This window comes from Raphanus sativus, chromosome 1, assembly GCF_000801105.2.
Source record: "Raphanus sativus cultivar WK10039 chromosome 1, ASM80110v3, whole genome shotgun sequence".
NCBI lineage: Eukaryota > Viridiplantae > Streptophyta > Magnoliopsida > Brassicales > Brassicaceae > Raphanus > Raphanus sativus.
Window position 1 is genome coordinate 13,020,848 of NC_079511.1, and position 20,632 is coordinate 13,041,479.

The following is a 20,632-nucleotide window of genomic DNA, read 5'->3' on the forward strand; positions in this document are numbered from 1 at the left end:
TTATTTCTCACAGTTTTGTCGATGATTTTAGCCAGTTGACCATGTTGCTTAGGCTTCTTTAGATGCTTCTTATCATTGCGCTCCCTCCAAATCATGTAGACAGTAGTTTGAAAAATTAGCCTCAGAAGAATGTAGTTGAGGTAACCGAAACTATGCGTTGTAAGGTACTGCAGAGTGGTTTCCCAATCCGGATCAGGGGGCCTCCCCAACAAGGTGCCTACTGTTTCAATCCAAAGCATATAGGTATAAGGACAGGCAAAAAACAAATGGTCTCTTGATTCAAGAGGTTCCCCACAAAACAGACATCCTTGTGTTTGACCCCAAGCACGCATTCTAGCACCAGTCGAAATTCTATTCTTCACGCCAGCCAGGTTATAAATGCAAACCGCGGCACTCTATATGAGAACCAGACCACTTTACTCCAGTCTTGGGAAGGGTAATGAGTACGAATTCTGTGCCATGTCTCTGAAGTGGAGAAATGTTTGCAGAAATCAGTATCATTTTTGCGCCACAAAACAGCATCTTGCGCTTGTCTATTCTCTGGCAGAGGATGATCTTCCACCAAGCTGATGAGCTCTCGCATATCTCTGTCTCGACATCGTCTAAAACCCCATCCTGCCTCATTCCGCACGTCACAAATTAGAGCAGACCTAGCAATGCCGAGTTTGAAGGTCCCTGACTCTCCTGCAATATCAATCAATCTACCTCTCGGATGCCACATGTCCGTCCAAAAGCGTGTAGTCTGACCATTATGAACCTCTGTACTTAAGAACTGTTTTGCCGTTTCTCTCAGTTTCAGTAGCTTCCTCCAAACCCAAGAACCCAGACCAGTGTCTCTGATATCCCAAAAGGATTCACTTCGAATCATATACTTGATGTTAGGAGTTTTGAGGCTCCTAAGTCAAATGATAGTATAGTGGAAGATGTTGTCGAACCAGATTTGAGGGATTTAAAATCAGAGAGAATGCAAGTATTTGCATAATCTAAGTGCAACCAGTGATTTGATGAATTCTAAACTAATGATTAAAGCTAATGCAAAACAGTAAAATGATACTCTTAAGCTATTGGAAAGGAGAACTCATGGGTATAGGGATTTAGACCTTGGGTGATCAGGTTTCGATCTAAGGAATGCAAATGATAAATCAAACTATCAACCTTAAGCCTAGACACAATTCTAAGCAAGTTCTATGTCTAGATGAATGCTCATTTGCTAACATATCTCAAACATCAAATGTCTTTGGTTGAATAACATGCAAGCAATCATTACTAACAAGTCTATTAGCTATCTTAGCATCTTTAACAACAAATGTCTTTGGCAAAGTACACTAAAAGCCTAGGAGAGTTGACTCAGACATTTCATCAAACACATGTCGGGTGAGAAATGCCTAGAGATCACCCTTTGAGTGGCCTACTCAAATAATGCATTAAGATCACTCTACTAGCAAGGAACAAGTATGATCTATACCTAAAACATCCTAGAACTAGCCTAATCACCCTTAATCACCCTAACCCATGAATCCAAAAGGTGATTACTCACTAATCTCCATGATTCCTCTTAAACCCATGATGGATTTCAGATTAATCATGTAGAGAAATAGATGAGAGATCACAAGAACAATAACAAATCAAGTCAAAAAGATATGTTTTTCTTGAGAGAGTTTGTGTTCTTCAATAGATAAAAGATGTTTTTCTGTTTTTTTTACAAAAGTATCAATATGATCTTCAGAAAACCTAATGGTTCCCTTTTGAAATGTCTAAAATGCCCTTTTAAAACATCAAAATTCGGACAAGTAAATGATGTGACCCGGGTAGGAGTCGATGTTGACAACCCGAGTCAGCCAACCAGAGTCGCCTCGCCGTCCAGCTTCTTCTCCGTGCGCGCGGGTAAGGGAACCCGAGTCAGCCAACCCGAGTCGCCTCGCCGTCCAACTTCTGCTCCATGCGCCCGGGTAAGGTATCCCGGGCACTCCAACCCGAGTCGACCAATGGTGAGGCCTGCACCCGGGTAAGCTATCCCGGGTCATTCTACCCAGGTCCGACTCATCCAACTTCATGTGTGGCTTGACTAAACTCCATTCTTCACCCCAATTTGGATCACAAAGTTCCCAAACATCTCCAGTCAATCCATAAGACACTCCAGCACCTGATAAAGACATATGAATGCACTATGGATCCTAAAGATGCCTAATACCTAATCTACATGATCATTATGAACAAGAAATGATGGTTAAAACCATGAAAGTATGCAAGATATCAATACTGCTTCACCCAGTCAACCCAAAGAGAGTGAGTCTCACTGAATACTCGCCATATTAAATTTAAGGAGAAAACCAAATATACCTCATTTATACTTCTAACACCCAAACCTCCCTCCTTCATTGGCCTGCATACTTCTTTCCAGGCTACTTTCGCTTTTGATGTATCATTTGGTGAACCACTCCAAAGGAATGCGGAACACATGCTGTCTATTTCATCCTTACACGCTTTTGGCAAACAGAAAGCTGAACACCAGAAGTTTGTTGTGCTAGCTATAACTGACTTGATAAGCATAAGACGCCCTGCAAATGACAATGACTTACTAGTCCAATTCTGAAACCGAGCTTTAATTTTAGCTAACAAAGGCTCATAGTCATTTCTGGTCATTTTTTTGTTGTGAGCGGTAGACCCAGGTACTTGATAGGGAGGCCTGAAATGGATAACCCTGCAGAGACAGCTTTTGCTTCCAACCTTTCTTTGTCAATCCCAGCCGCAAAAACCGTTGATTTCGCTACATTGATGCAGAGACCTGATATCTGAGCATACTTCTCAAAGACCTCAAGAACACCTTCTAGCAACGCAGCTGAGCCATTAGTAAACACCATTATGTCATCTGCAAAGCTGAGATGAGTGAGCTTGAGGGACATGCAGAGTGGATGATAGCCAATGCGTCTGTTGAGGACAGCAGAGTTCAAGAGCTTGGAGAGGACGTTACTGGCTATAACAAACAGGTACGGGGAGAGAGAGCAGTCCTGCCTAATACCTCTGGAGCTGGAGAAGAACCCTTCAAGCTCTCCATTAACCGAGACTGAAAAGGAAGCCGTATCAACGCAGCGCATTATCCAAGTAATAAACAAAGCTGGGTAACCCATAGTACGAAGAACAGCCTCAATAAAAGACCATTGCACTGTGTCGAAAGCCTTTGAAATATCAAGCTTTATGGCTGAGCGTGATGAAATCCCTGGCTTGTGGTAATCTTTGACTAGTTATGTGGCAAGGAGGACGTTTTCTAGTAGGAGGCAACCCTTGATGAAAGCACATTGGTTCAACTCGATAGCAGAAGGAAGAGTTGCTTTGAGCCTTCTCGTGATGATTTTAGATATTACTTTGTAAACGACGTTACAGCACGCAATGGGCCTGTAGTCGGACGTACGCTCCGCTTCTGCTGTCTTAGGTATCAGAGAAAGCAGAGTAGCATTGGTGCTCTTTGGCATGAGCCCAAAAAGAAAGGACTGTACTGCCACAATAAGATCTTTCCCCACTACTGACCACACCGCTTTATAGAACTCAACCGGGTAACCATCAGGGCCAGGTGCCTTATTTGTCGGCATAGAGAACAAAATTCTCTTAATCTCCTCTCCCTGTACGGGACTGAATAACTCCATTGCCGCTTCCTGAGGACATCTGTAGTCAATCACATCCTGAAGATACTCAGGGGAGACTTCCTCTAGATTGTTTGGCTTCTCATTGAGGAAAGTATCAAAGTGTTTCACCGCTTCTGCCTTGATTTCGTTCAAATCTGTGAGAATCCTACCATCGCTAGTAATGATTCTTCGAATGGCATTCTTGGAGTTTCGTGCTTTACAAACGTTGTGGTAGAAGCAGTTATTCCCGTCTCCAAGTCCCAACCACTTAACTCTTGACTTCTGATAATATAGCTGCTCTTCGATACCAGAGATATGGTGCCGGTGTTCCCAAGCTGTCGATACTTCCTCAAAAGCTTCTGTTGTTGGGAAATCTGTAGCTGCAGTTTGTTTTAGACAGAGATCTTGGTAGGCCAAATTCACCCTTGACGGCAAGTCTCCAAACATGTCCATGTTGATCTCTCGGAGAGCACTTTTCAGATTCTTCAGCTTGCTGTGAAATAGCTTCAGAGCAGATCGTGAATGAAATAACGGTTCCTGAGAGTTCCAAATATTACCCACCACTTCCAGGAACTGAGGATGGTTTATCACATGGGTGAAAAACTTGAAAGGCTTCCGGTTCGTTGGAGCCGACAGGCGTAGCTGCGTCCACATTCTGAGGTGATCAATAACTCCTCCAGCTTCGAAAATAGCAAAAGACACTGGAAATCTCGTGAGCCATTGGCCATTTACCAAGACTCTATCCAGTTTTTTGCTTATCGGGTTGTTGGGCTGGCTATTTGTCCAGGTGAAAATTGATCCTACTTGTGCAAGATCATCCAATCCACAGTTACGAATAGCATCCTGAAAATCTCTCATTGCATAATTTTCTCTTCTCATATCCATACCACGTGAGTGCTCACTTGCTGCGAGGATAACATTAAAATCTCCATGGACTATCCAAGGGTAATCGCTTCCTACCATCGTTGTTGCAACCAGCTCCATCTCTCGCCACAGCAATTTCCGATCAGTAGCCTGATTTGACCCATACACAAAAGACGCCAGCATAATCTCTCCCGTACTCTTAATCCTGACCCAACAAGTGATCATTTGAGCACTTGAGATAGCTGGTAAAATTTCGACATCATTTGTCCAGCAGACCCATATCCTTCCTGATGGATGATAGTCATAATTATTTAGACAGTTCCAGCCAGGGAATGTAGCATCAAACACCTTCTGAAAATTCTCCTTCTTCACTTTTGTCTCCAATAGACAACCAAAAGATAATCTAGCAGCTTGAATCCAGTACCTCACTACTCTTTGTTTGCGTGGCTTATTGAACCCACGCATGTTCCAAGCAAAGATTGACGACATTATTTCCTCTTAGAGGAAACTTTCTTGTTTGTGCTCGCCTTGACTGCATGATTAAAACTTTTGTTATTGATCAATTGTATCCTGGTTTGCTTCCCTCTAACTTTCTGACTGCTTTCTTGACCTGCGGTTTGTTTCAGTGCTTTCTTGACCCGCGGTTTGTTTCATATATTTACTTAAGTATAATATCTTTCAATGACAACAAAAAATATCAATAAATTATATTTTACTTATATAATATAATTTCTCAAATACAATCACAATTTTTACTGTTTATTTTTAAGAGATATTAGAAAATGAAAAATATATTTTCACAGTAAACATCTTTTGATTAAATAATTACAAAATATTTTAAATTAAAATAACACGATATACTTTAATAAGGTAGATATATTATATTTTATAATTATTAAAATTATATGTTTTTAATATTAAATTGCTTTTAACTTTGATGTTTTTATGTTTGTGGAACTTAACATAACCATAATCAAAATACGAAAGCAAATCTAAATTCAGATTTTTAAGATTGTTTAAAATAAATTTCAGTTTACCATTCAATAAATCTAGGGCATAAAACTATTTAGAATTTATAAAATATTTTAATTGCTGTAAACATTGATATGTGCTCATGAGCTTCCAAAATATATCAGTTACTTATGTATGTAACTTCATATTGACATTGATAAATATGTGAAAATACATGCACATTAACCGATAAATAAAAATAATTTGATATGACTTAACTATAATAAAATTAATTGTATTTCAGTTTGAATTTAAAGAAATATATGCAACTTAATATACTCACAATATGAGTAACTCGACTAATCCAACCTATATCTAATAGCATTGATTAAACTACCATAATAATTAATTTTTTAAATACAAATTATAGGATGATTCAAAATATATTAACAATGAAAATAAAATATTAACCAATTGGTACAATTTATTTCTTTTGTAAAATTTATATATGTAGGCATGAGACTTCGTAATATCATCGTTATATTAATTTATTTAATTTGGAATCCGATCCTTTAGTTTATCTTTAATTTCATTCTAAGCACAATATATCTTAATTTATAAATAATCATCCTAAAATATATTTACATATATAAGACAACCAACCAACCAACCAACATAAATGCAAATAAAAAAAATTAATCAAAATTTTAATATATTTAGAATAAAAATATTATAATTGAATTCAAAAAAATAAATGCTAACCAATATATCCAAATGATAACTAAATCGATGGAAAAACAACAAAACTAACTATCTATAACATATCTAAAATCGTATGTCTAATTAAAGTAATATAATTTTATTAATATAAATTATGCATACAATTATAAATTAATATAAAATTAAAAGTAAATAGCAATTAATTATTATAGTATATTTACTTTATAAATATTTATATCCGTGCATGAGCACGGGAAAATCACCTAGTTTTTTTTTTAAATGCGAAGTAAATTTTTTGTTTTTTTTGAAAGTTCCAAATAGGATCATAAAAGATGTTACTAACAAAATCCATACTTTCAATAAGTTAGAATCTGAAAAACTTATACAAATGACATTTAATTAAAAAAAGAAAATTTATACAAATGTCTAATCTAATAAATTTATATTTATATGGAATTACTAAATGTTGATCTCTATAATATTATTTGAGAAGTCAGTTATCTATGTGTCGCACTCACGTTAACTCTTACGGTGGTTGTTTACAATGATATCCTTAATGAATTTTAAATATTACATAAAATTACTATATTAAAATTGATTTTCTTTTTTAATAATTTCTGTTAATTAGAATTTCCTTTTTACTTAACATATATAATCTCTATAATATTATTTGAGAAGTCAGTTATCTATGTGTCGCACTCACGTTAACTCTTACGTTAGTTGTTTACAATGATATCCTTAATGAATTTTAAATATTACATAAAATTACAATATTAAAATTGATTTTCTTTTTAATAATTTTCTGTTAATTAGAATTTCCTTTTTACTTAACATATATAACTAAAACATTTATAAATTAAAAAAAGAATTTACAATAATATAATATATTTATATATAATGTGATTTAATAAAAAAGGAAATGCAACAAAATATTTTTGATATTAAGAAAAATGTCATTATTACAGTGATAACATTATTGAATAAAGTTTATTATTAAAATATCATTATTAATATTTTAGTTATATTTTAATATTTGTTTCCAAATCACTTTTTATCAAAAGGAAATATATAAAAAGAAAATTTCTTTAATAAATATACAACACTTTTAAACATGTAATTTAATTAAAAATGAATAAATGTCCTTTTATATAACTAAAAATAGGAATCTAATATAAAAGACAATATCTTTAATATAAATCTATCAATATCATTTTTTATATAATAAAATGATTTCTACGTAAATCAAAAAGGAATAAAATGAAAGTAATAATATCTTTCATAGAAATGTTTTTTAAAATATATTTAAAACTATAATTTAAGAAAAATCATTATTTTATATATATCAAAGAATATACAATCAAAAAGGAAATATATTAAATTTATAAATATATAACAGTTTCTTTTGTGATTATAATGAATTCCCTTTAAAATCTCAAATTCATAAAATAATATAAATTATTTTCATAAATCACGTAGGTTAAATCAGTTTTGTTATAACATTAGAATTTTTTTTTTATGAAATGTGGAATTTATTGATCAAGTAGAAATAATAGGCATTTTCAAAAGACTAATCAAGCCTAAGAAAAAAATTTACAAAGTTGTAAAGAATTGTTGAAACTCAAAAACTCTAGGAGGTGAGTTTGGTCACGTTAATTAAAAACATTTTAAGGATATAATTTTTAAACCTTTTTTTTATTTAGAAATTTGGTCACGTTAATTAAAAACATGTTAAGGATATAATTTAAAAAACCTTATTTATAAAATTTTCACGTTACTTAAACATTATAATTACTACTAAATTTTATTTAATTACTTTTAATTTCTAAATTAATATTTTCTTATATAATTAAAAATTTCAACTAAATAATATATGGATTTTCATATCTTTATATTAATAATAAACTAAATCTTTAAGTTGGAACCATCAAAATAAATATTTCAATATCTAAGATTCTACTATATTCACAAAACAATTATGTTTCTCTGTAAAAACACACTCATATTATTTTTGGTATAGAAATTCATTCATTTTTGAACACATAAAAGATAAAAAAATATCATAATGTAAACTGTATAAATGTAAGAAGACTTCAAATAACTTAGTTAACTAAACATTTTATCTTTATCGAAAAATATTTATAACATGTAATAGAGCCTGCCTGCTAAAGCTTTAGTATTTGTAATGTTTCTGTCTAAATCGATATTTCATTTTCAATGTAGTGCATGCAATTTTTATTTAGTGTTGCCTTCATAACCAAATATGTTATTTAAAAGAATTTTTTCTATAACACTAGGTAGTTTTAGTTGAATTTATGTTTATGTGTAACTTTTAAATGTAAACTTAAATTTTAAATAATGGAATTTTAAACTGATTTTAAACAATAATTTTAAATTTTATTTGTTTATAAATTGTATAAGTGATTTTGATAATAAAACAAAATAAAATTAACAATTGAAATAACCATACAAACAATAAAAACTAACCACACCAGATTAAAATCAAACTAAAATTTTAAAAACAAATATCATAACAAAACTAAATATTATGCAAAATCAAGTATATTAAAACATGAAAATTCAAAAACTCACAAGTAACATGTTTAACTAAACCAATATAAAATATGAAACTAATTAAACAAAAAATAAATATTAATAGTTATTACAATTAAGGTTTAGCAAAAATATTATTTTCGCATGTATATGCGGGTTAACCACCTAGTATTATATAATAAGAGGAGTTATTTTTGGGTTCATCCTCTATGGTGAACATCTAGGTTCACTAACCAATAAGAATCAGTTATTTCATAATTGATATTAAAAATAAAATATTGTCAAATTATATTATATTTTTAAAATAAAAAGTAAAAATATAAATAAAAAATAATAGTAGTTACAAAAAATAAAATTTTAAAAATATTTTTAACATCATAAAAAAATACTAAACCCTAAACCATTGGGTATACCCTAAATCCTTGGATAATCTTAAACTATAAACCCTAAACCCTAGTATATGAAAAAAATTAATATTTAACACCGTCATTAAAATACTAAACTTTAAACTCTAATCTCCAAACCCTAAATCTTTGGATAAATCATAAACTATTGGATAATCTTAAACTCTAAATCAAAACACTAAATTAAAATAATAAACTTTTAATCATAATCCCTAAACTCTTTTTTAAGATTAAGGATTTAATACTTTTAAGATTTAGTGTTTAATATTTTTAATTTAGGTTTTATGATTTATTCAAAGGTTTAGGGTTTATTCAAGAGTTTAGGATTTAGGTTTAGTGTTTTGATGGCGGCTTTAAAATATTATAAAAAATCTTTTTTGTATATGTTAATGTTTTTATTTATTTTTTAATCTTTTTATTTTAAAAATATAATATAACTTATAATATTTTGTTTTATTTTCTAAAAGATATCGATTGTGAAATAATTGATTCCTATACTATAAGGGGTGAACCACAGAGTAAGAGTCCAAGAGGGAACTTGAAATATGAATGAGCTACACTTGAATCATTATTCCAATAAGAGATATCGAACACAAATGACGTATTTTATTAGTTTGGAAAGAATTGGTTTATCTGTTTCGATCTGGTTTAGAACGGATAGAGCCGAACCGAAATCAGTTAAGAAAGCATTGCATATTGGGCCACTAAAGGTCCAAGTAAATTCCACAGGCCTTTTAGCCCTTATTAGAAAATTAAGACTAACGCCTCAACGACACAGCGCTTCGTTCTTCTCTAACCACGGTGTTGAGTGAGGACTAGAAATCTCAAACGGCGAAGATGAGTTCATCTATGGCTCTTCGAGATTTGCAGAGAGACCTAGAGTCCAAGGCCAATGATCTCGCCAAAATCCAGAAAGGTAGACTCTTTTCACCTTTCCTCGATGAGTTCGCCTTTTTTTTTTTTAATTTATGGAGGCGAGAAACCCTAGTTTTCTGTGATGGAGATTCGAAAGGCGACAACTTTTTAGATTTGATTGGTTTCTAAGTTTGGTTGGTAATGTTCATATTTCAGATATCGCAAAAGATCACCAGCTGAGGAAGAAGTATACGATCCAACTTGGTGAGAACGAGCTCGTGCTTAAGGTATATATATGATTGGTCTCTTTGTTCCCTCATTTACGTTCAGTGTTCTGTCTACTTACTGTTCTGTTTTATTACAGGAGTTGGATTTGCTAGAAGAAGAAGCAAACGTCTACAAGTTGATTGGTCCAGTGCTTGTGAAACAGGATCTAGCAGAAGCTAATGCGAATGTTCGCAAACGTATTGAGTACATCTCTGCTGAGTTGTAAGTTTCTTTCTTATGTATGGGACTGAAGCAAATGAAAGTTTGGTCTTTGTTCATTCAGCATGAGCAATATATGTTCAGTAGTCGAAAATTAAAGCACCTATTGCATTGTTATCTCAACTTGATTTAATTATAAAAAGATAACTTTTAGTTCTAGGTAAGCTACTAGTGAATGCTGTTGTGAACTTAAAGTAACGATGATGATATCAGTAGCCAAAAGAGCAAGGGAATAGTGTGATAATATGGATATGTTTATATGCAGTGTAGCACTTCTGTAAAAGCATGTCTTTTATTGTTGATCAAGTGTTTTAACTATATAGCGTCATGAACTCAAGCATAATGTATACTGTTCGCAGGAAACGGGTTGATGCATCTATCCAAGATAATGAAGGACAACAGAACAGCAAGAGAGAAGCAGTAAGACATCCCTCTGATAGATTATATAACTATTTGAATTCCTTTCAGCATTACTAAGCTCTAAAGGCACACTCAAGTAGACGTTTTCTGGGTCAGATTATACCTGTCATCGAAGAAAAGACTTAAACTTAGTTCGCTCATGTGTCTTGTTGACTGTACTTAGCACCATATAAGAATCTGTTATTTGAGAGTTAAGGGAACACAAATGAAACTTGTTCCTTTACTGAAACTGGTGATGATGATCTAACTGTTTTAATTCTTGCAGATGATGAAGCTACAACAACGGTTACAATCTATCCAGGCAGGAAAAGCAAAGGCTTGATTGTCCAAGTCCTTCACTCGTGCACGCCCCTGTCATAGTGGTTTCATATTCAGTTATTGAGTGTTCGTGTGATTTCAGTTTTGTGGTGATTAATGTCTCTGTATCCCTCATCTTCTTTTGTTGACAACTGCACTTGAATGTGTGTAAACTTATACAAATCTTCTCGCCCTTTTTCAAATTATGAATTTGGAGATTTACACCACAGTATCTTTCGGTGTGCTTAATTTGATTTGTTACATATTTCAAATCGTTTATATAAAAAGAAAACTAAACGTAACTCATTTCAGTGGTGTCTGATTACAATTCATCTCAAAGAAAAGAGATGACTTATCTTACATGGTATGTTGCTGTTTTTTGTTCTCTCAACGATCCAACACTTTTCTGCAATTGGTACTCTATTTCTATGCATAACTTTTCTCCAAACATTGTCATCAATTTGTGTGTCTCTGTTTTTGAAGCAGTCTTCAAAAGAAAACCTTTCAGGTATGTTTTATTGGAAGTGGATGAGCCTCGGTGTTGAAAACAAACTTATCCAATGGAATCACCGAGTCATCTCCAAAGAGCAAGTATAAGTACTTCAACGTTTCACCAAGGAAAAAAGTCTCCATCTTATCTCTCCTACGAGGAGGCACTTCCGTTACATCATCCAATGATGTGTACCCACCTGTCTTCACCTTTGTGTACTTCTCAAACGCTTCAAAGATCTGCCAACCTTGATCTCTGTATCTGCAGTTTTTTTTTTGAAAATGTGTCAGCAAATAGTCCTCAAGAACGCATATTATGAGAGAAAATGCTACGAGTAGTTTTCATACTTTGTGTCTTTAGTGATACGGTAGAGGACAAAGAGTGATTCAACAGTTTCAGGGCGCAGTAGATTATGTCGATCAGCCTGGTGTATGATTATGTCTTTTGCATACATTGAACTCTTATTCCCACCTTCAAGACCATCCTCAGAGTATTCCTGCCAAGAAGTTGATAAAACAAAGAAGAGAAAAGATTAGGACTGATGTTTTGGAAAAAAGGTACAAGCAGCAAAACTTACCCCTGTGTGGAAGTAAGCAATTTCTGGAGCAAGGCCAGTGGCAGTTACTTCATACATCTCAAAGCATGCTTTCCCTAGCTCTTCTGCAAGTTTCAAATTCTCCAAATCCTCAAAGGATAAAAGATTTTCCGCCAAGGCCTTCTCCTTTGTGAGTCCCTTGGTAGCACCAAGAGCAAGAGTACCAGGCAAGAAGCAAACCTACACACACAAAATATTGAACGAATCATTCCTCATGAAAATGGCATAATCCTAGGACAATGGGGACTTACCAGATGATCCATTTTTGGACTGAACTCTCCCTTTGACCCATAAGGTAACTCTCCTACAAAGACAAGACCGTTTGGAACTGATTTGCGCACAAGTAAATGCCTGACTCCTTTCATGGCCTCAGTGTACATATCATGCAAATATGTGAAATTACTGTTCAGTTTCCCTCCTTGCTGAAGCCACACCTTGATTAAATACTCATAGTAGCTATCCCCACGAGACCCCAACCTGATATTCTCACCAACAAATTCACCTGATTGAGGGCTGCACCAGGTAGAAACAACATGTCAGATCACAAGAGCTCAGGAAAACAAAGTCAACAAGTTGAAAGAGAGAAAAAGCAATCACCTGATGTAGATTGGAACAAGACCTTCTGTCTTTGGAAGTGTTTTTATATGAGCTAAGACCTTCATTGCCTCAGTACTATACTTCGGATCACCAGAAACAGCACTGAGGTAATTAAACTCAAGCTGTACAGAAGCAACTTCTGCTGTACTGCTCATTCCTCCTGGAGCTGGATGAGCGGTTGAGTCACGCAATATGACATCACTATAGGGAACTGAAGTAGGGCTGGAGCTGAAAGCTGAGAGTAGACGGTCAGCCAAATCCTTAGCAACATTTAGATAGACAGCTGGTTTTGGTCCGTTATGCGTCATGTTCACCGTACCCTGGTCTCCTCCACTCAGATGGTATGCACTTAGAAGCCCACCCAAAACACGTATTGTAGTTTCGAACAGATTAACCTGATCCTTTTGACTAATCCTCTCCAAGAGATGAGCCTCCACCCACGCTCCTGCCTCAGAAACGATGTTATCATGACCCATTATCATGGCCGTGTCAAGAGCATCAACCACAGTGGCACCAAGTCCTCCTAACCCATCCACACCTCTCTGGCTGATAGGCATGAGCTCGTCATAACCCATTGCATACTTTCTGTAGCCAGACCATGCGTAGTCAAAGGCATCCTTCACGCTTTGCTGTCTAACTGCCCATTTTGGGTCAGTATTGGAGCCGTTACCTCTTAACTGTCCTTCGTCAGGTGATAAGCGAGGTGGAAGCCTAGGCGGCTTTCTCAAAAGCTTCCCGAGCCTAAGACCCCCAACAAAAGTGACCTTTCCTTTTTCATTAGGAGCAGAGTCATTTGGACCCTTACTCATAAACAGTAGACATCCTATTCCAAATATTAGTATTAGTATTAGGAACTTCCCAGTGCTGCAGCTTGCGTAGTTGCGTTTTGTGCTGAGAGTAAGCATGCTTTGTGAAAGAACCTGTAGGCCGAACAAAAGAGGAGACGTTGTAAGAAAATGTCAAAAGAGAGCCTAACACATTGAGTGAAGATTATGTAAAACTAGAGACTTGTACAAATAAAACATGAACTAAGAAGATCAAAATGAGAATGGCTTTTGGTCAGACCGTCAAAAGTAAAAAAGGAGAAGCTTTTTACTTTAAATACTTGTCACCAAAAGTAAAAAAGATTGATGCTTGGGACATGATATGTTTGAACTAAGTTCTCTATCTTAAGCATACAAACTCTTACATCACACTGAGTTTCCAAACTAACAGCTTTAGCTAATTCCTACAGACACTAAATCTTATCTATAAAAAAAAGTAAATAACAAAGAAGAGAACTTTGGGCAGAACCCACATCACACAAAAGATCAAAGTCCCAACCTTTAAAGGAGATCGGTGTCTAAACTTGGCATTGTCGTAGTTAACATCTTTCACCGAATACGGTAGAGATTTCGACATGCTCAGATCAGATCCCTCTTCAAAATTGAAGATCGGTTTAGGTGCTGGTTCGATGTGCCGTCGATCTGAGACGGAAGCTTAACCGGCCGGAGACCAAGATGCGATTTTTTTCGTCTGGATCGAAAAGGGGGTTCGCAGCAGCTAAAGGAGAAGTCTGTCTGAAATCTTACGGCAATGCCTTCTTGAGAAGCATTGACCCAACACTAGCTTCCAATGTCTTTCCCCTCCTGTTTGTTTTTTCTTCGGTAAACATTAATTACTTCGCTCCGTTTCTAATTAGGATTGACATGATTTTTGTTTAACGCATTTATTACTACTAGAATCTAATATCGTACTATTTCTTAACAACTAAATGTATATATTTACTAATATTAAAATTTATAAAATATTTGAAGTAATTATTGTAATTGTGTAAAGTTAGAAAATTATTGGTTACTGGATTTTAATTTCTTTATAAATAAAATAGTATGTGATTATATTTACAATATATCTTGCCAAAATAAAATGTTGTTTGTGTATTGATTTATATATACACTAATTATCATTATGTATTATTTAATTTTATAGAGTTAATATACATAAGATTTTTAGTTTTTTTAAAGAAGTTTATATCAAAAATACAAAGACATCAATCTAACAGATATTAACGCATTTACAAGTATCAAGTAAAATATGTTTTTATAGTTTTAACTATTATAAAAATTTAAATTCTATAGTCATTTCTGAAAAATACATTAATAATACGTTTCTAACGTTCATCGTAGAGTTTTGATTTGTGACACTAGTAATTATGTTATTCAACAGGAAGTTTATCTTGTTTGTCTGCTTGGTACTACAACATCCAAGTAGTAAGTAAACTCTAAAACAAAACATATAACACAAAATTTCACATAACGAGAATGTCTTGTTTGTATGCTTGTAGCTATTTCACAATCTGGATCAAAACTTGTATATTATTACACTGAATCTGTAGCCTATCTCTTCTCTCACCTAACTCTCCCTAGATCTCAACGCGTTTTCAAGTCCGCCTCTGACGTTCGGTAACGCGTGAGCGCACGTCCGGCACCGGAGGGCCGCCTCTTTCTCCCTTTCGTCTCGTCTGCTCTTTGCTGTTCGCTGAGTCTCGTCTCTGCTCCGATATGCTCGTGTTTCTGCGGTAGAGTGTCTTTCTGATGTGAAGCCGCGCGCGAGGCTCTCTAATCCGGCGTCGACCCTGTTACTGGTGGTTGCACGGCGAAGTTCTGTTGACGTTATTGCAACGGATAATCGATTTTTAGGGCTCTGTGGTGCTGTCGATTTTCCCTTTTTCGATTGCTCCCGGAGTCACCGTCGCAGAGGATGGTTATGGGGGTCCTTTCTTCGAGTATCCGGCTTGTCGGGGTTCTTGCAGGTGAGGTCTTTCGGTGAGGTCTCTCCGGTGTCGGCGCGACTCAGCTCTCTCTTCCCGCAGTCAGGTGAGCTATGGTGCTATCTCAGATCGGAGGTGGGTTTTGGGCAGAGATACGCAGGTGGTGATGGTGCCTCTGCTCAGTTTCGACTCGTGTGAATGGATGAGGCGTTTGTAGCAAGCTGGTCGTCTATGGCTGTTTGTGAACTCCTTGTTCGGACACCTCACTTCGGCTCCCATCCTTTCGGCTTCTTTTCTAGCTTCCTTGCTATGGCGTATGCTCATTGCTTGGTTTGGTCTCGAGGTTTCATTGTTTGGCCTTTCTTCATTGACACCGAAGCGTGGTTTTCACAGGTTGGTTTTGACTTTTGGTTTTCAAAGGTCACAGATGGCGAGGCGGTGCTCGGGATGTCATTCCCACCTCAGTGTCTCCGTCTGGTCTAGCCGCTTCACGGGACCACCTTGGCTCTTAAAGTTATGGTGGTAGTGAGCTTGACATTCCATATAGGTGATGAGACTGGTTAGTTTTGGAGCGTCAGTGGTTCTAGTCCGTTTTTTGTTCAGGTTGGTCAGCGGCAGTAGTGAGCGCTTGCTCGTTTTGGGTTCGTTTCAAGCGTTGTGTGGCGTTCTATACAAGCTGGCTTTGGTGACATTCGCAAGGCTCTGGTAAGTATTTGAAACTGCCCCTACAGTCGTCTTGAGCTTCATTGACAGAGAAAGTTACAAGCTTCGTGGAATTCATTGGGAACTAGTTACTTCGGAGACGTCGAGGAAAATCCCGGCATCCGAAGAAATAAAGAGAACCTCGCTTTCCCAAGAACTACGTCAAAGATTGAGAACGGTAACCGATATCAAGGAAAACCGAAAAACAAACTAGCGGATTGTGCCGGTTTTAGTGGGCGGGCAAAGCTAAGATTGTAATAAGTTGGATATGATAATTTTGTTCAAACCAAGCTTGTAACCAAACCTTGATTCCCGATTTCTCGGATTGATTAATATATAAAATTAAAAAAAACTTGTATATTACATAAACGGAACATATAACAAATCCAAACACGCTAGGACAATGATGATCGATAAAGTGTATCATCAATGAACACCGTAGGACTACTTTACTACCTTATACATGAATAAGACTCACGAAACCACCGTATATGGATACTACTATATGGTTCAGCATTGTATATTTGTGGTTAAATCCTAGTGGTAGGTTAAAATCGTCTATCCAAATTTTGATTAACATAAGTTGAAATAGACCCAAAAAATGTTCTCACCATAATTTATAATATTTGTGATTTACTTCATTGTTATTTTTTGAAAAAAATATGACTATCCGAAAAATTTACAGATATTTCCGAATATTTATGGATAATATTCATTCTGTTCAATAAAAAATAATCTAGAAAAAAACTATACAAGAGTGTTTTCAAAAAGTATTTTTTACATAATATAAAACAAAAAGTAAAGATTAGTGAAATTATATGTTCCATAATTTTTAAAGTTATTTTATATAACATAAAATTTTAGAAAAAATATAATTTTATATAGACTTTATATTCATTTCTTAATTTAATACTTTATAATTTATTTTATTAAATAATAATTATATGTTAAAGTAATAAATATATAAAACTATACATCTAAGATACTATATTTAATTATAGATATATATCTCTTTACATAGAAGTCATAACATAGTAAATATTCGAGTCTATTTTTTTAGTATTTGTGATTTACTTCATTTTTAATGGATATTAACTTTTAATATTTGATTTGTTTCAATGATTTATAGATATTTAGATTTTTCGGATAGAATCAAAATGAGTATCAAATTGAATAAAAATTAACTGATAAAATGACTAGCCTTATTTTAAGGCTTTTATATAGGGTGTAAATTTTAATTTCAAAACCTAAGCCTCGAATTGTTATTAACAGAAAATATTGGGGTGAAAGTAGGAACATATTTATTTACAAAACAAAAAAGAAAGTCTCTCATGATTCACGCGTCCGTCTTCAGATAGACAGAGAGATGAGAAGACTGACACATCATTTCACCCCCCTGAGGAATATCGTCGAACACTTAAACTGCAAAACCTTCCTCAAACCAATCTCATCTCTCCCAAACCCCAAACCCGAATCACGACAACCCTCACCGACCCAAGACCCGTACTCCCTCCTCAAGCAAGACCAGGTCGAAATCTGCCTCTCCCTCTGGGTCAAATCCTTCTCCTCACCTCCCACCTCCACCTTCTCCAACCTCACAGGCTTCCTCTCCAAATTCGACCTATGGATCCTCGCCTACCAGCGAACCTGCGCCCACGTTACCGGAACCTTCCCTCCCCGCAACGCCATCCACTCCAACTCCCTCCGCTCCCTCCTCTCCCTCCAGCAATCCGTCGCCCGCGGCCCAGGCGGCAAGTTCCGCTGGAACGACAAGATGAACCAGCTCGTTAGGAGCCCTAACGATAAAGTCTCACTCTCGGCGAACGCCGCGTCGAAAGGGAAGGTGAGATTATTAGAGTTAGTTAACCGATTACATTGGTTTAGACTTGGTTTAAATGTCTGTTACAATTTAACCGGACTCAGCTTTCCGTAACGGAAATAACAGAAAGTTAGTTACATATTCTTTAACAGGTGAGGAGGATGATGGAGGCTGAAGAACCGATTTTTCAGGACCGTGTGGTTCACGAGGTTCTTCTGATGGTTTTGGAGCCTTTCTTCGAAGCTAGGTTTTCGAGTAAGAGTCATGGGTTTAGACCTGGGAGGAACCCTCACACTGTGATTAGAACCGTTAGGAGTAACTTCGCTGGGTACTTGTGGTTCATTAAAGGTGATGTTAGTGAGGCTTTGGACCGTGTTGATGTCGGTGTGATGATGGGTTGTCTTCAGAAAGTTGTTAAAGATAGGAAAGTCCTAAACTTGATCGAGTCTTCTTTGAGAATGGGTGATGATGGTAAGAGAGTGACGCGGGTTGTTGAGGAGAATGGTAACGATGGGTTGGGAGCTAAGAGGAGGATTGAACGTGAGAAGAGGATGAGGACGAAGAGGAAGATTTTGAATGAGGACGAGCCAAAGCCTGATCCGTATTGGCTGAGGACTTTCTATAGTTTTGCTCCTAAGGAAGCTGCGAAGGTGCCTTCTTATGGATACTGTGGGATATTGAGTCCTTTGCTTGCTAATGTTTGTCTTGATGAGCTGGACCGGTTTATGGAGACGAAGATAGTTGAGTATTTTAGGCCTTGTAAAGATGATTCTATATGGAAGGAGTCTATTGAAGATGGTTGTCATAACCCGGCTTGGCCGGAGTTTGTTCCGTCTAGTGGGAAGGAGAAAACTAGGAAGATGGATTACATTAGGCATGGAGGCTATTTCTTGATTGGGATTAGAGGGCCTAGAGAGGATGCGGTGAAGATGAGGAAGGAAGTCATTGAGTTTTGTGATAGTGTTTTGGGTTTGAGATTGGATAATTCAAAGTTAGAGATTGAACATGTAAGCAGGGGGATTCAGTTTCTTGATCACATTATCTGCCGTAGAGTTATTTACCCTACTCTGCGTTACACTGGGAGTGGAGGCAGCGTTGTGAGCAAGAAGGGCGTTGGAACTTTGCTCTCTGTGTCTGCTAGTTTAGAGCAGTGTATCCGGAAATTTAGGCGGCTTGCTTTTGTTAAAGGAGACAAAGATCCGGAGCCTTTGCCTTGTAACCCAATGCTTTATTCAAGCCAGTCTCATAGTAACTCTCAGATGAATAAGTTTCTTGAAACAATGGCTGATTGGTACAAGTATGCAGACAATCGAAAGAAGGCTGTTGGGTTCTGTGCTTATGTGATTAGAAGCTCTTTGGCTAAACTATACGCTGCAAGGTATAGGCTTAAATCTCGTGCCAAAGTGTACAGCATAGCCACGCGGGATCTTAGCCGTCCATTAAGTGAGAGCAGCAATAATTCTGCACCTGAATACTCTGATCTTCTCAGGATGGGACTCGTTGATGCTATAGATGGAGTTCAGTTCTCTCGCATGTCTTTGATTCCGTCCTGTGACTATACTCCATTCCCCAGGAACTGGATCCCAGACCATGAGCAAGTTTTGCAGGAGTACATCAAGCTGCAAGACCCTAAATTCTTCTGTGAGTTGCATAGGTCGATAAAGCGCAACGGCCTGCCGTTGCCTCAGGATGAGATCTCAGAGGTTGTGTGGGATTTTAAGACTCTTGGTGCTTGGAGATCAAAGTGTGAGAGTAAAAGCAGAGAAACAGATGATGAGTTGAAGAAATTAGACTCACCACCATGATTATTTACCACGGCTTCTTTTAAAGAGTTGGTGGTTCCTGTCCCAAGGATCTTTGATACACCAGAGACAGACCAAGAGATAAAGAACATTACATGCGTCTTCTGGCACATTCAGCCACTGAATCGATTCTTATATGTTGACTGGGAAGTCACTGTTATACTGCAAGGCATGAAAGTTGAATCGGATAATTGAATCGAGAAACATGTTCATATGGAACAGTTGAATCGGCATGAAAAAGTATTATGAATCATGAATTTTTTTCTTCAACAACATTAAGAATACATCAACATGTTTTTTAAACCGTGTATTTAAATCCGGAATGAAAGTTGAATCGCTGTGTTCAAAAACAAAAACAAAAAGTGAAAGTTGAATCGGATAATTATTTGGGTCATCGATCAATATATTTTCAATTTGGTTGAATTTGGTTCATTAGATGACATTTTACAAGTTTTATTTTTGAGCAAACAAGTTTCAAAATATAATATGCAAGAAAATGCAAAAAAAATGATGATTACTGTAAAAATAATGCTTGGCAGTTGTAGAGAAAAGTCACATAAATCCTAACTAATTTCAAGAAAATTAAAACAAAATTACTAAAATACTTTTCATTAAAGAAAACATTAAAAATAAGTAAAATATCGTTGCTTGAAACTCAAATCCGTGATTTAAGAAAGAACTAAAACTACTTTTATTATCACAAGACTAAAG

The 20,632-nt window shown here is 35.8% G+C and overlaps 4 protein-coding genes across 4 annotated transcripts; 2 read left to right on the plus strand and 2 right to left on the minus strand.

Annotated features, from left to right (window-relative positions):
• Positions 1-358: 358 nt before the first annotated feature.
• Positions 359-868, minus strand: LOC108845829 (uncharacterized). Its single transcript, XM_056989742.1, has one exon. It carries the CDS (start codon positions 866-868, stop codon positions 359-361), a length of 510 nt encoding a protein of 169 aa, XP_056845722.1.
• A 9,007-nt stretch (positions 869-9,875) lies between these two features.
• On the plus strand, positions 9,876-11,399 carry LOC108806425 (prefoldin subunit 6). The gene is made up of 5 exons (XM_018578544.2): positions 9,876-10,025; positions 10,181-10,251; positions 10,329-10,453; positions 10,810-10,870; positions 11,136-11,399. Exons 1-5 carry the CDS (start codon positions 9,947-9,949, stop codon positions 11,190-11,192), a joined length of 393 nt encoding a protein of 130 aa, XP_018434046.1. The 5' UTR covers positions 9,876-9,946; the 3' UTR covers positions 11,193-11,399.
• Positions 11,400-11,430: 31 nt separating this feature from the next.
• LOC108806417 (mannosyl-oligosaccharide 1,2-alpha-mannosidase MNS3) lies at positions 11,431-14,513 on the minus strand. Its single transcript, XM_018578530.2, has 6 exons — positions 14,173-14,513; positions 12,850-13,769; positions 12,504-12,765; positions 12,235-12,432; positions 12,005-12,153; positions 11,431-11,918 (listed from the first exon to the last, which is right to left on the minus strand). The coding sequence occupies exons 1-6, from the start codon at positions 14,248-14,250 to the stop codon at positions 11,672-11,674; spliced, it is 1,854 nt and encodes a 617-aa protein (XP_018434032.2). The 5' UTR covers positions 14,251-14,513; the 3' UTR covers positions 11,431-11,671.
• A 3,067-nt stretch (positions 14,514-17,580) lies between these two features.
• Positions 17,581-20,255, plus strand: LOC108806408 (nuclear intron maturase 1, mitochondrial). The gene is made up of 2 exons (XM_018578519.2): positions 17,581-18,143; positions 18,272-20,255. The coding sequence occupies exons 1-2, from the start codon at positions 17,667-17,669 to the stop codon at positions 19,922-19,924; spliced, it is 2,130 nt and encodes a 709-aa protein (XP_018434021.2). The 5' UTR covers positions 17,581-17,666; the 3' UTR covers positions 19,925-20,255.
• Positions 20,256-20,632: the final 377 nt, after the last annotated feature.

What these genes read in the sequence shown, in the direction of transcription:
- LOC108845829 (XM_056989742.1), bottom strand. Translation starts at nt 868, where the DNA reads ATGATTCGAAGTGAATCCTTTTGGGATATCAGAGACACTGGTCTGGGT.
- LOC108806425 (XM_018578544.2), top strand. Translation starts at nt 9,947, where the DNA reads ATGAGTTCATCTATGGCTCTTCGAGATTTGCAGAGAGACCTAGAGTCC. An exon ending in AGAACGAGCTCGTGCTTAAG is followed by an intron (nt 10,252 to 10,328) that starts GTATATATATGA and finishes GTTTTATTACAG; the next exon opens with GAGTTGGATTTGCTAGAAGA. An exon ending in GAGTACATCTCTGCTGAGTT is followed by an intron (nt 10,454 to 10,809) that starts GTAAGTTTCTTT and finishes TACTGTTCGCAG; the next exon opens with GAAACGGGTTGATGCATCTA.
- LOC108806417 (XM_018578530.2), bottom strand. Translation starts at nt 14,250, where the DNA reads ATGTCGAAATCTCTACCGTATTCGGTGAAAGATGTTAACTACGACAAT. An exon ending in GTCCAAAAATGGATCATCTG is followed by an intron (nt 12,433 to 12,503) that starts GTAAGTCCCCAT and finishes TTGTGTGTGTAG; the next exon opens with GTTTGCTTCTTGCCTGGTAC. An exon ending in TTGCTTACTTCCACACAGGG is followed by an intron (nt 12,154 to 12,234) that starts GTAAGTTTTGCT and finishes ACTTCTTGGCAG; the next exon opens with GAATACTCTGAGGATGGTCT.
- LOC108806408 (XM_018578519.2), top strand. Translation starts at nt 17,667, where the DNA reads ATGAGAAGACTGACACATCATTTCACCCCCCTGAGGAATATCGTCGAA. An exon ending in ACGCCGCGTCGAAAGGGAAG is followed by an intron (nt 18,144 to 18,271) that starts GTGAGATTATTA and finishes ATTCTTTAACAG; the next exon opens with GTGAGGAGGATGATGGAGGC.